We start from the raw sequence: 14,631 nt of genomic DNA, 5'->3' as shown, positions 1-14,631 counted from the left end.
CTCGTCAGTGGATGATGGAAGGGAAGGCAACACAACTAAGAGATAGAACAAAGGAAGAGCAGGTCTCAGGAGGGAAAAAGAGGACATGTTGCATTTAAATGCTGACAGAAGACTCACGTGGAAATATCTAAAGGCAGCTGAAAATATGGTTCTGAATGAGGCTGAAGAGTAAACAGTAACATGTCAAGTTTGTTAACAGATAAAATCACCTGTAAAGGAGAAAAAAAATTCTGTAATAACAGAATGTTGGGTTAAGTTCTTAAGGGTTCAGTCAATACCATAAAACTCAAAAGCAAAGGGAAATGAGCAATGCCAAGTCAGCTTGTACACAGATGCTTTATTTTGGATGTTAACAGTCAACATTGTATGCAAGATTCTCTTAACAATGGTAAGTTTTCCCATACATCAAAAAACTCAATTTAGTCAGGGTAACTGCTGTATGAATGTGAAAACCTTACAACAAAAATGCAGTGCTATATGTGTGTACTCAATTTCCATGCAAGTATGGCTGCTATATGTATGTCTGGCATTTTTATAACATACTGAAAGAAATTCAAATGAACATAACTGTATAAAAACGACTTAAGATGCCCGACATGTGTAAGATTAAAAAACTTCTTGCAAAAAGCAACAAAGCCGTTAAATGAAGGATTCAACCAATACCAACCCAAGTATGTACCAATAATCCCAGGCTTATCTGCAATAGATTACCTTTGGGATAATTTAATGCTCGAGAAAAATTACGCTTTTAAAAATATAGCTCTTCCAAGATATTATACTTTGGTGATTGGAGACTATGCACATCCAAATCAGGTATGGGCTACATATATTTAAAAAAACAAAATACAACATTATGTGCTATTAATTTAAGGTAACTGAAATTTAAATGGTCCAGTATGATTTTGCTACAGTCATTGCTTTTACAAAGTGAAATTTCTGTGAGAAGTTCACTAATTAGGAAGCAATCAACATACTTAACAAATACGCTAAGAAGATTCAAATTGGTTCATCTATTTGTTATCAACAAGGCATAATCTTAGTACCATACATTTTCTTCACTTCTCACTACATATAAGATGCAAAAAAAACCGAGCTAGTGGATTTAAATAGCTTAAAACCCTTTTAGGTCTACCGTTCAAGAGCTAGGCATTAAAATACTTAGTATTTCCATTTCTATTAACATCAGAAAATCTTAAGCTGTTTTTGTTTTAAGGCATAGTATTTTGGTATTTGCAAGAATTTGCCTGGTAATGGTTGATTCCATTAAGTTAACTTGAGAACGTGCCATCATTTGCTTTTTATCTTTTTACACAGTGCAAGTGGTGGTCGCTCTTTCCTTCTCTCATAGCAGCAAGCCGATTCTGCTATTTTCTATAGCAGCATACTTCAGGAGTGGAGAGGGAGAGAGTGTGTCAATTATAAATAATTAAAACTACAGTGTACAATTCTATTTGCCTGTCAGTGTTTAAGTTGACAGCACACCATTATATGTCTCAAAAAAAATTACATAAATCTCTACACAAAGCAAATAAAGACATTCTTTCAAGAAGAAATAAAATAAGTGCAAACACCTAAAACAGGCAACTGAAGCAACTGTTGTAACCTGTAGAGAAACACAAAACATTTATAAAAGGACAAAATATTTTTATAAATAAAAAATAATGTTCTCTACTTCTGAAACATTGAGTAAATACAATAAACTTCTAAGTGCAGACTGTTTTTAGGGACCAAAGTACCATATTATTTTTTAAACAAAATGCAAAAATTTCAAACACATATACAAATCACCAGATTAATTTATATGACCCCTCCCCATATAATTTAAAAAGAAAACATTAAATTATTATTTAGTACATTTTTAGAACTACTTTATAACCGACATGATTTAAAGGGCTTAGTGCAATATTTAGGTAGATGTGACATACAGTATAGATATTGTATTCTTTGCAGCTATAACTTACTGTTTCATACTTAAAAGTCAAAATTGTTCTTTCTATGTTGGCTGTAAAAACAGGAAACAACATTGGCTTCTAGACACCCTGTATAGGTATAAATATCTACATTTAAGCTTTAAAAATGAAAATAAATTATAAAAACAGACTTCTTTCCAATTTACAAAGTTTTCCTGCTCCTATATACTGTACAATACATTCAACTCTCTCAGCTCTTCTGAGATTTATGAGGAAAATACTGACTCTTTACTAATAAGGAAAAAACAACTTTTTCCACACTTTCTGTTTTTAGTACTATGCTCAAATAAATACATTTAACACTGTAGTTAATTTTACGGTTTTTGAAAAATACCAAAAGTTAGTAGTGCAACTTTCTGTCCTTCCTTTAACTCCATTCCACTGTGTTTCTTTGTAAATGGTAGGTAGCCTAAGTAAATAAATCAGCACGTAGGCAGAAGTACTTCATAAAACCATGTGTGCTTCCCATACGTAGACTAATTTCAGAAATTACACATACTTATACACCTAGCTATAACAAAACTGCAGCATCAAGAGTAGCAACGTACGTCTTCTGAGGCAAACATGTGAGAATTTACTTTCAGAAGAGCCATGAACTAATTCTAATATGATTTTCCCATCTTGTTCTTTAAAAGCAATTTTTTAAAATCTCATCTCTTAAAAAATAAACTATGAAATTGCCTACCCCTTGCCTAAGTGGCTTAGATTTCTGCCTGCCCAGTATGAAAAAAAAAGGTGCGAACTGTTTTAGGACTATATTAAAACTTTTAAAACAATTAATTGATGAAAATTTCATTGCAACCTAATTTAGTATAGAGTATAATAAGAAGCTGGGGCATTTCATCAGTTTTCATAACAGTTACAGTATGAGAGCTCTCGACGTGCTGCTGGCAGCTGTGTAAGTACTCAGATATCGTCTTGCTTGTTCGGTCATGATAAGTTGGTCTTCTGTCTTCCCATAAACCACTGTTTCCCACTCACAATTTGACTAGGAAGGAAATATTAACAGGCACATTAAAATTACTAAAATAATTATCCATACTACTACACAATAATACTTTTTAAAAGTCAATTATTTTAATTGATTTGATATTTGATAAGTAATTATTGTTAAAATGTTTTGGTAATGGCATTGTAATTCTTTTTAAATAACAATGCTATGTTTTAAAAATACATACTGAAATATTTATGATCAATTTTTTAAGTCAATTTTTTAGCTATTTATATTGTTTACAGGCCTGTAGAGGCAGTTTAAAAGTTATGTCCCCACAACTCCCCCCAAAAATCAAATCAAACTTAATATGGAAGGAAGTGTCAGTATTGCTTCAAAATTTTACAAAATATTGAAAGAGAGGATGCAAGTTCAAAAAATGAGCTGAGAATGCTTTACGTCCTGCAAATTAGGAAATATAGTCATAGCATAAAATCAAGTTTATGTCTGTTTCATTTGTTTTCTGCCTTTATTGTAAAGATTACTACATTATAGGTATGACCTGCTATGTAATAAATTTGCCTGAAAAGTTTTGTGTTAAACACTTGGAAGTCAAATCATTTTAAATGGATTAAGAGAATGTGCTATAAGGCTCTTTGAAGAGGACTGGCTAAGGACAGAGATGAGGTAGCCATATTTGAACGCCAAAGATGTTTTCAAGGAATGCTTAAATGTCAGGAATGCTGGTGCTGCAATCATTGTGGTGTACAGAAAACTTGCTTCTCAATGAACTCTCAAATTCTCTGGGTTGAATTCTTCAGGTAACGTCATAAAAAATTTCCAGCCTTCATTTGCAGCTACATAATGGCTGCACAGAAAAACAGGATTTTATTTTATAACTTTTGAGTCCAAAAAGTTCACTGGAAACTGTTATACCAACAAAATCAAGCTGAAACAGCTTCCAACCACTTACCCTTTCAAGATAGCAATTAGGGCGATACTTATTTGTTATAGGAGGAAAGGTACCAGAAGTAGATTTAAGTATCTTTAGTTTAAAAATGAAATAGTGCTTAGAAAATCATCAGGAGAGTCTGGCTACATCTCCAATTGTTTAGTTTACATGTGCCCTGATGAATAAGTCTCTTAGAAAGCAAGTCGAGTTTGAGTGACAAATTAATGGTGAATATTTAGTTACTGTTATAGTCAATGTCAAATTTAAAAAGGAAAAAGCATAATTTGTGATCAGTAAGTCCTAAGTGATAATTGAATAAACAACAACAAAAACCACTAAAATAAATTTATGAATTCGTACCTGAAGATTCTTTTCCAATGTGACTACTTTGGAAGTGTTGGGGTTTGGTTTCTTTTTATTAAGTGTATACGTTTTGTTGGTTGAATTTATATCTTGTTTTTCAGGAGTCAAGTTGCACCTATTGTCATGTATTTCCAATAATGGTATCATTAATAAAGATGTTGTAAATACATTTTCTGACTAAGAGAGAAAAAAGAAAAAGGAAAATAAAATAAGTAATTAAAAAATGGAGACAAATAAAGGGACTACTGGGTAAGTGGTAGTGGAAGCTCCATTCATTTCCCTCCAAGAAAGCTTTTGGCCCCAAAGAAATTTCTAGTAATGTAATAAAATTAGTATTTCAGAAATGAGCCAAAGATAAATACTGAAATTTAAAGTTTTAAGAACTACCAGTTTTTGATATCATACATAAGAGAGCCATCTCCTCTCAACACAAAACAAATATATAATGAAAAGCAACGTAATAAATAAAATATTCTCTGCTGTTAATAGCTTCTCTCTAAATTAGACAGAATACTACTAACGGAAACTCGATGACTCTCTAATGAACTGATCACACAATGAGTAAGAAACAAGAACCACTAGGACTTTAAGCAACCATTCTAAGAAAAAAAACAAAAAGCTTTACAAACCTGCATATCTGAAATGTCTTCGGTCAATAGTTGAGTGCCTGGTTCTTCTTTTTCCCAATTATCTAAAACGAGTGATTTTCTGACTTTCTTCACAGAAGCAGTATGCTAGAGTGAATAATTTACAATAAAAGCATTATGGTAAGGTCACTTAGACACGACAAGGTTTCTAGTAACAATAATACTAAAAGATTACCTCTGGCTTGCAGCTTTTGTAAGCAGGTTCATCTTCCTCTTTGAGGAATATGTCTGTTCCAGTTTCTTCTTTTAAAACTTCCCGAATATCTTCTTCCAAGAAGGCAAGTGGCTGTGACTAAATTGTTTTTAAAAGTATTTTTAAAAAGTCTTTTATAACAATTCCTTTTTTTCTCCCCACATATACAACCCATCTTTTACACTTTTTCATTATTGGCTTAATTTTCTCCCAGTCCCTATGGATACATAAGTGAAAAAAAATTAATCAACTAATCAGTTTTATGACAAAAATAATTTTGCACGTTGTAAGCACTGAATGAAGTGTGGCACTTTCTTCAGTCCAGGTTACTAAACAAAAATCTTCCTTTTAGGGGGCTTATTGTAGTTCCTGCTTCAATTAGGATCCTCAGTATTAAAAAGAAAAGAAAAAGATTATTTCTCAAATATTTTTATATAAAAATAGAAAAAAAATAGAACAAATTGGGACTCTACTAGCTCTCTGTATTGTACTCATTATACACTGTGCAATCAGTAGTTAACATATTTCTCTTACCACAAAATGTGTGAGCTACTTAAGAGGAGTGAGCATGCCTTTTTCATCTTTGTCCACCTCTCTCTCTACACCTGGCCTTAAGCTGAGAGCTGAGACACAGTGTTCAGGAAGTGTGTTGGTAGGAGCACAGGAGGATGTGTGCATTGGAGAGTGGGAGGGCAGGATACAGAAAGAAACTTGAATGTGGGCTGAACAATGAAATGGCCTCAAAATATTATTCATCTAGTTTTCTAGAAAAAAAATTAATAATATCAAACTTAACACCTATCAAAACCAAGATCTGCTTAAAAAAAAAGGTAATCAAAGCTCCACTGAGTACAAGAACAAGGTGGCAGCACATAATGACCAGCAGTTTATTTTCCCAGTCAACAAAGTTAGGCAGACTAGCATTCATGTATAGATGAGATTCCACAGCACTTACGAAAACTTTACAAATGAAAATAGAATTTTAAATATCCTCTCATCTACAGCCTGAGACATGCAGGAATTATGTCAGTATTTCTGTATTGCTCCAAGAGCTTTTGTTTTAAGGATTATATGTCACAAAGAACACAGATTTAGATGTTCTTAAAAAGAATTCTGGAATGTTTTATTCTCCCATTAAGAATGCATATGTCCTTGAGAAGTGGCTAAAACACAGATGAATTCATTCACTACTAAGAATTATTCTCTGAATTGTCCTAATGTGACAAAGAACTGCTACATTTAATACTTCTCAGGTTTGAGTCTATCAAAACGAATAGATTTATATTTAAAGGACTTTCATAGTTTTCACTTTTTAAGTAATTTTTAGTAATAATGGTTACTAACAATGTTTATTAAGAAAGCAACAGATATTTAGATGTACCTGACTAAAATTCCAAGGCCAATCGCTAAGAAGTGCTTTTGACTCATAGTAAGATACACAAGAAAGCTAAGTGGTTAGCGTATAGTAGGTACTCAGCAAGTTAAGTGGCAGAGGAGGAGCAGGAGTGAAAAGTGAGCTTGCTGCAAAGAAATGTATGAGACTATAGACATGTTAGAAATTTTAATTACTGAATCATTACTTTTATTATTTTTCTCTTACATTGCTGATGAAAACGATCTATTTTGGAAATGGATCAATTTTTCACAAGCAAAAACAAACTGACAAAGACTTTAGGTTACTTAAAACCCAATTTCTAATTATTAAAGTGATAATTTTTATTCAATTTATATGATGAACAAATAACCCTGAAGCACTGTAGCATTTTCTAATGTCTTCAAATCGTTGTTTATTTAACTCCCAATTAGGCTACAGATCCCTATGAAGGCAGGAACCATACCTAACACGTTCAACATTACATCCCCAAAGCCTAGTACAGTGCCTGGCACCTATTAGCCACTCAATCAACATATGTTGAATTAAGGAGGAATTTTTGAAATAAGTAACAAAAAAAAACAAAAACAAAAAAAAGTAACAAAATACTGAAACAGACTAGTGAAATCAATTAGGTAATTCCATACAATGGATTATTACACAAACATTAGAAATTATGAACATTAAAAATTAATATGTTCATTTATTAACTTAGTTGAACAAAAAACTTATAGAATAGTACATAAAGTATGATCTCACTTTTGTTATGTGTATGTGCATAAATTTAAAAAAAGTCTAGAGAGCTCCAAAGAGAAAATAATTGTTCATAGCAGTATATGGAGCTAAGTGACAAAAAGATTTGATCGGTCCTACTATGTATACTCTGAAACAGTGCCTCAAGGAAAAGACTAGAAGATATGAAAGTATGACATGCCTATTGGTAGAAACTGGATTAATTCAAGTAAACCAGAATTTAATTTATTAATGGATCTACCCAAAATGTGACTAAAAATAGAACATAAAACTAAAGTACCCTAGAAGTGACCAAGATTTTTTAAAATACATGTTTTATTTCTAATGAACCCAATTTGTCAGAAATCTGTATCTGTCCAGAATTAGAATGCCCACGGGTCATCTAAGGTACTTCAAGGTTGACAATATATATGTACAAGCACAGATAACACTTCCCACCTCTATTCATGAACTACAATTGCTATGACTATTATTAAAATTATTTTAACAGCAGCAACTAATTAAGCACATACTACTTGAAACTTAGCACCACCAGATTTATTTCTATGATCTCTTTTAGCCTCACAAATAACCCTCTGGGATGTGTTTTATGATCTCCATTGAACAGAAGAGGCAACTGAGCCTTAAAGAGGTATCCTGATCAGTCAGTTTCAAAAATATTATTAGGAAAGTTGCTTATGTATATAAAAATATTAAAATTATTTTATTCTACTACAAGGTGAGTTTTAGTATTAAGAAAAGGGTTCTGCTGACACTTGATTTGCTTTCTCTAGATATAACATAAAGAAAGCAAGAATTCAAAACAAGCCAAGCAAAGGTTTATTTATAAATCAAGGAAAAAGATGAACACAAATTCAAATGAAGAGATAAAACTTTTTATCAGTTTCAGTGAACACCTTTTTAAAAATGTTAAAAAATCAAGGATAAATATTAAAAGTTGTGTTTTAATTAAAATTACGAAAATTCTTAAAAATAAAGAGTATACATACCACAATTTTAAGAGGTCCATATTTTTTCTCCTGAGCAGCAAGCGCATTCTTAAAAGGAGTAGGAGTTCTTGGTGTGGTACCCAATATAGATCTTCTAATTGTAGGTGTTCTAAACCTATCCAATCATTTAGATATTTGTATTACAGTCAAAATTTGATTTCATGAGAGTTAAGAAATGCAAAACCATAATAAAAGCATACACTAAATTTTTCTTGCATACACACATTCTTTATTTAAACATTCCAGTACTATTTTAAGTATGCCTGCCTAAACTAATTCTTATTTCAATCACTGATCTTAAAATAGAAAAAAGAACTAATGTAGACAACAGTACTAAAAATGTTGTTTTGTTTGAGTTCACAGTTTTATACTATATTTAGCTGTTTTTCAGTCTCCATCGTATAGGGCATGACTTTTTTTTTTTTTAATTTTAAATCCCATGTGGATAGAGATTATGATTTATGTATCAGTGGACAGAAAGCTAATCTACTGTTGACGTTGTACTTCTTGTTTTCTCTGACTCAATTATTTAAGACTTACTTACCCTACATTTTCCTTTTGATCTTTGGGGGTTGTTGCCTTTTGAAGAGGAGTTGTAATGAGAACTTTCTGCCCACAAATGGGGGTTGATGTAAATGAAGGATTTTCTATATTAATTTGTTCATTTCCAGGGCATGTGTTGAAAAACTAAAAAAGGAAGAGAATTTATAGATAATTTCTAGAATATCAAAATCCCTACACAACTATTAAACCGATAAAATTTTCAAATTATTTCCCCATTTCTCTTACAAAAGGATTACCAGTAATACTACATTTACATTCCACTCCATGAGGGCAGGAATTTTTGTTTGCTTCATCACTGCCTCTCTAGCTCTTACAACAGTGTTTAGCACTAATAGGCATGCAAGAAACAGTTGTTTAATAAATATTCAAAAGTTACAAAACACAGTATGAAAATTTTTAAACAGTATATTATCAAATAGGAAACTATAGAAACAATAAATAGCTGCTGGGTTAAATGTAACAGTTTTGTACAACAGTGGAACTGAAAAAAAAGTGTTTATTAGATTATTAGTAAATGATCTTAAGTGTCCTTTTCTATGAGAATACTTTGAATTCAGAATATAATAATGCTTTGCTGATAAAAAATACAGCTGTCTGGCGAAGTTGCCTATTTAGAACACAGCTCAGAACCGCAGAGCAGCCAAAATTGGTATCACATAGTCCATTTTCCAAATGACACACTTTACTCATTAGATCTTTCATACAGTTCTGAAATACTAATTTATTTTTGTAGTCAACAGATTAGACACAATGGTAGGGAGAAGTACAAACTGCTTTAAGGCTACTTATAACTGGAATGAATTCTAGCTCTTTCCTTTCTCATTCCTAATATCTGCAATACACTTAACCCTAAAACGAGCAGTCAAACCTTCTTAAAACCCTGCAGTGATGCCCATCGACTACAGGGTAAAACCCAAGCACTTTGCCATTGGATATAAGGTCATTATGATCACACCTCACCTTTTCAGCCACTTTCCACCTTAGAATTTACACTACAACAAAAATTGCTAGTGTGCAAAACTCCATAGAAAATTGCTAGGTGTGCCCAAGCCTGGTTCACCTCCCTTGGGAGGCTTTGTAACTCTGAGGGCTGGGGTGGGGTGGGGGTTCACTATTCACATTGTAGCCTATGTAAATGGCACTCCCCTGAAGCATGGGGGGGGCACAGTTTTTAGAGATCATAGTGACTGTGTACTGCCCTATCCTCCTCATCTTCCTAACATCAAAACACCTCCAATAATATCCCAGCATCCTCCAGGTTTATTTGACCATTAAACTTCCTTCTTCTCCCATAAAACTTCTTAACCTCTGTCAGGACACTTTCAGAAAACCCCAGCTCCATATCTTAATAACTGACCTTGGACAAATTGCTTAACTTCCAAATTTCATTCCACCTACCTCCTAAAGATTTTTGCTGCGATGCTAGAAGAAAAGTGTTTAGCACACAGTATTCATTAAGAGAATATTATAAATTCAGAGGTCCCGTTTGCCCTAATTGAAATATTTGCTGCCTAGGACATAACTATCGGAAAAAGCAGGTAGTTCCTGACATCCCCCAAAATCATCTGATACGTGAAATCTTTACAGTGAGCAGTTGTCTATGGATATATACCTGCTATCTGCTAGGAAAGTGGGTATCAGTCTGAGCTCTGTAATTAGATAACTTTGGGCAAATCATTTTACCTTTCTGGGCCTATTTCCTGATGAGTCCAATTAAAAAGAAACTGCATATCCAAAACATTTCTTTTAGCTTTAGAAATTGTAAGACACTATAATGTAAGAACTACGCTTTGTGAGATATCTTCTGATTTATCAGAGCTTAGCATGCTCATGCATACATTTAAATACATTACCCATTTTTATATAATATCAAAGCAACAAACTGCTAGTAAGGATATTAAAGATGTAATTTAATCTAGTTCATCAACATTTGGAAACATAAATGAAACAACACTACTACCTGTGAAGGAGAAAACGGTAGTGTTTTCACCGGCGTGTGCTTTAGTGCTGTGTTGCCGCCATCACTGAATGCGCCGACGCTGAGTTCACTGCCTGGGGACTGACCCGCTCGCATTCTTTTCTTCTTTCTGAGAATGGTTGGTGGGGTGCTAAACTTGGCCACACTCGGGGATGCTAAAGGAACAGCCTCACTGTCTGCACCATTACAACCATTTTTTTTCCCTTCAAGTACAAGACTGACATTAAATTGACATTCCATGGCTCCTTCGTTGTGTTGAATTCGCATTAGTTTAACTGGAGTGGACTTGACAGGAGAAGCAGCAGCATCAGAAAGATCAAAACTGGTAACATCACTCCATGCTACAGGATCCTGCAAAAGATTCAATTCTTAAAGTGAGTGCTACAGGGTAGTTAACTCTGACCTTGAACATAGGATGATGACTTCCACAGTTAATTAACTACTCATTTTTATCAGTAGAAATAGGCTTTCCTTGTTCATTATTTTTTAAGCAAGACCACTTGACAGGAACACATTGTGGTTTTACTACAACTCCAGTTTGGAACATCCCCAAATAATATTTCATCTAATTCAGTAGCTGAAGCTTACTGTCAAAGTATTTTAAATAAAAGGAACAAATTATTTTAAGTTATTATCGAAGAATAAAATTTATCATAAAACTTCCCACTCTATTTCACATCAGGAAAATACTATCAAATTCTACATAATCATTTGGTAATGCATATGGAACATCTTCAACATGGTCATGTACTTTGATCCAGAAATTCAATTTAACTGAAGGACATAATCATGATTTTGCACAAAGCTTTACATAATACGTTCTGCAACTTGTAATACTGATAAACTGAACACCACCTAAATATCCAATAATAATGGTATACTGGGTAAATAAATTTCGTTACACTCATATGATAGAATACTATGAAGCCATTAAAATTCAAGTTTAAGAAATAGTTAAAAAAGAACATGCTCATGATATAATAAGAGAAAAAAATCCACAAACATAACACATAAGTATATATCTGGCTTTAAAAATAGATGAATATGTGTGTTTTACATGCATAGAACACAGTCTGAAAGGGAAATACCTCAAATCACTAACTGGTTTATAGAAGATTTTAATTTTCTTCATTTCAGTATTCTCTAGTTTCCATCTATTTCTAATATATTTGTACAACTTGTACAACAAAAAAGTGAACTGTTAAATTTTTAATTTTTAACAATTCTATACAAGGTACATACTTGAGAAATATTTATATATATATGTATACATATATATATATACATATATATATATATATATATATATATATATATATATATATTTATTCCAGAAGTCACTGAAAAATATCAAAACAAAATTAAATATAACATACAAAGTAATGCTTAACATAAAACTGGTCAGTGACCATTGAGTCTCTGAACATGAAACCATGTCTCTAAAATTGAGCTTTTGATAATCTCACTGTTTCACACTTACAGATTCAATAAGTTCAAGAGTCTCTGCAAATTCTGGGATGGTCTGTAGAGAGGACAGCACAGCATTTGCCTCTACGGCCAGGAACTTTGTGGGAGAATTCTGCTGAGCAGACACAGTTTGATTTTCATCCATACTGTAAAATTCATTCGTGTGTTCCTCGAGGCTATTTAGAGTATTAGCCATGCTATCATCCATGAGGAAATTACCAGACCAATTAGAAAAGCTTCCAGGCTGCTAAAAGTACAAGAGAAATTTCAATACTATTTGTCATTTCTAACGTAAGCATAAATTTGGATTGTAAGTAAGAGCTTTTTCTAGAACATACTTTACAACATTTCAGCTAAAAATATAGTAGCTAATATAGTCTTTCCTCAAAATTGATATAAAAATATTTTAATTAAACTTCATTATCTTGTCTATATTTCTTTATTCGAACTAAATTTGTTTTTAAATTTATAAAATTATAGTGAGATGAAACAAGCGTGTATATTCAACATAAAGTCTAAATTCCTAGAATCTGGCCTCTCCCTTTCAAACTTCATGGCCCAACACTTCCTCCTCCCAGGGAATACCCACCCAACTATAGGACTTGCAATTCCCTGATCAGTTAGTCTTTTACCCTGAGTGTTTCTGCACATACTGCTGTTGCCTTTATCAAGAGTGCTCCCCAACCTAACGACCAGGGAAAACTCCTACTCCCCATTTAAGATACATTTGAATACTGGAAAATACTTCCATCTGACTATACACTTTTAGCTGTTCCATTTATAATAATGACCTAGCTCATCTACTTGGCTAATATATAATCATTGCCTGTCTTTCAAGACTGAGCTCAACCAGAATTTCTTCCAGGAACCCTTCCCTGACTACCTCAGTCTCAATTAGGCACATCTCCTATGTGCTCCCATAATGCTCTGTGGCTGATGTTATCACACTGTATCCCGCTTCTTGTCTCTGTTCCCATTGCAGAGCAAATGCTTTGACGTCAGGGACTGTGCCATCTCTCTTTCTCTCTGTAGAGATGTACACTTGGCAATTTACTTATCTTTTGAGCCTAGTTTCCTAGTGTCTCATAATAAAAAAACAAGAAAAGAGGCCTTGAAGAGTCATGACTAAGAAACAATACATAATTTGAAAGTTGTTAAAGAGTAGATCCTAAGAGTTCTTATCACAAGGAAAAGAAAACTTCTTTTCTTTTTCCTTTCACTGGGGAAAAAAGAAACAATATGTACTGCTACATGTCATTGCACTGTCCAACAGAACTTTCTGAGGTGATAAAAATGTTCTACATCTGAAGCTGCTCAGTATAGAAGCCACTAACCACATGAGCAACCAAAATGAGGCTAGTGCAACTGAAGAGCTGAATTTTTAAATTTTATTTAAAATTAAATGTGGCTAGTAACTACTGCATTCTAGAGAGCACATTGCCCCAGTCCATAGGAAGTACTCAATAAATGGTACCTATTACTATTAGAAATGAAAATTGCTAGACTGTGTTAGTCACAATAACAAAACCATACGTTCCAAGTTAAGTAAGGTGAAAAAACAAGTTTTCAACACTGTGACAAAATAAGTTCCACCTGTTTTAAAGTTTCCTAAAAATAAAAGAAATTAAAGCAATATTATTTCTCTAACAGAGTTTACAATCACTTCCTGGAGAAAGTTTTCAAACCATAAGCATTTCGATTGAGTTTGTAGGTAGGAAAAAGATGCAAAAAGGGAGATCACTGGAAAAACCAGAGGGTTGTAACCACACACACACACACCCGAATCTGAATCCCTAATGATAAACCACCTACTTGACAAAGTACAGAGGTAAGTACACTTCACGTCTTCCTATTTTCCCATCGTTTTTTGCAGCTTCAAAACAAAAACTACTTTTCCGATGGTGTATATCTTTATTATAATTAACAAACATCATATTTATTAATACTCTCTGAACAGTATAAAGATATCACCAGTTGCCTCATAATACTATTTCAAGATCTCAAGTTATTCTATTTAGTAATTTTGTATTAGTTCCCAGTCTCTCTAAATGTCCCTTCATTCATCCCCAAACCAAGAAAAACCCTTTCCAAAATGTAAAAGTGTCAGGATATTAAACTTTTAAAACTGTCATTTAGTATAAGCTTTTTTTTCCCTTTTAATCCATCTAGCATAGCCTATTTAACTTAGGTAGAATGATTACCCTTTATCCTAATTAAATATTCCTAGTTATTCTCATCAACCAAATCTCAGACAATAGTTTTCACACCTGGTATCCAAAACCCAGCATCCATATCAAAATTTCTTTAGCGAGAATAAAATCTAAATGTTCCTTTTTCCCAATTTTTCCAATTTACTAAATATACTAAATAAGGAAAAAAATTCAAAGACACAATAAAAGTAATTTGGAGCACATAAATCACTACACATCTTTTAAATTATTTGTCAAGCTTA

General features: G+C 32.9%; 1 protein-coding gene across 2 annotated transcripts in view; it reads right to left on the bottom strand.

The window, feature by feature from the left end:
* Positions 1-317: 317 nt before the first annotated feature.
* The window catches only part of MYBL1 (MYB proto-oncogene like 1), a 32,622-nt gene continuing 18,308 nt past the window's right edge, over positions 318-14,631 (bottom strand). Inside the window, exons 9-16 of one of the 2 annotated variants that reach the window (XM_019726342.2) lie at positions 12,193-12,426; positions 10,695-11,063; positions 8,715-8,857; positions 8,171-8,285; positions 5,039-5,155; positions 4,846-4,950; positions 4,214-4,393; positions 318-2,958 (exon numbers count right to left, since the gene is read on the bottom strand). In XM_019726342.2, the coding sequence (XP_019581901.2) occupies positions 2,830-2,958; positions 4,214-4,393; positions 4,846-4,950; positions 5,039-5,155; positions 8,171-8,285; positions 8,715-8,857; positions 10,695-11,063; positions 12,193-12,426 (1,392 nt within the window). In that variant the 3' untranslated portion in view covers positions 318-2,829. The remainder of the gene's footprint in view (positions 2,959-4,213; positions 4,394-4,845; positions 4,951-5,038; positions 5,156-8,170; positions 8,286-8,714; positions 8,858-10,694; positions 11,064-12,192; positions 12,427-14,631) is intronic. The other variant, XM_019726351.2, reaches the window with a different exon arrangement.

The sequence above is a fragment of the Rhinolophus sinicus genome, linkage group LG14, assembly GCF_036562045.2.
Source record: "Rhinolophus sinicus isolate RSC01 linkage group LG14, ASM3656204v1, whole genome shotgun sequence".
Classification (NCBI taxonomy): Eukaryota; Metazoa; Chordata; class Mammalia; order Chiroptera; family Rhinolophidae; genus Rhinolophus; species Rhinolophus sinicus.
This window is presented reverse-complemented; position numbering and strand designations above follow the sequence as displayed.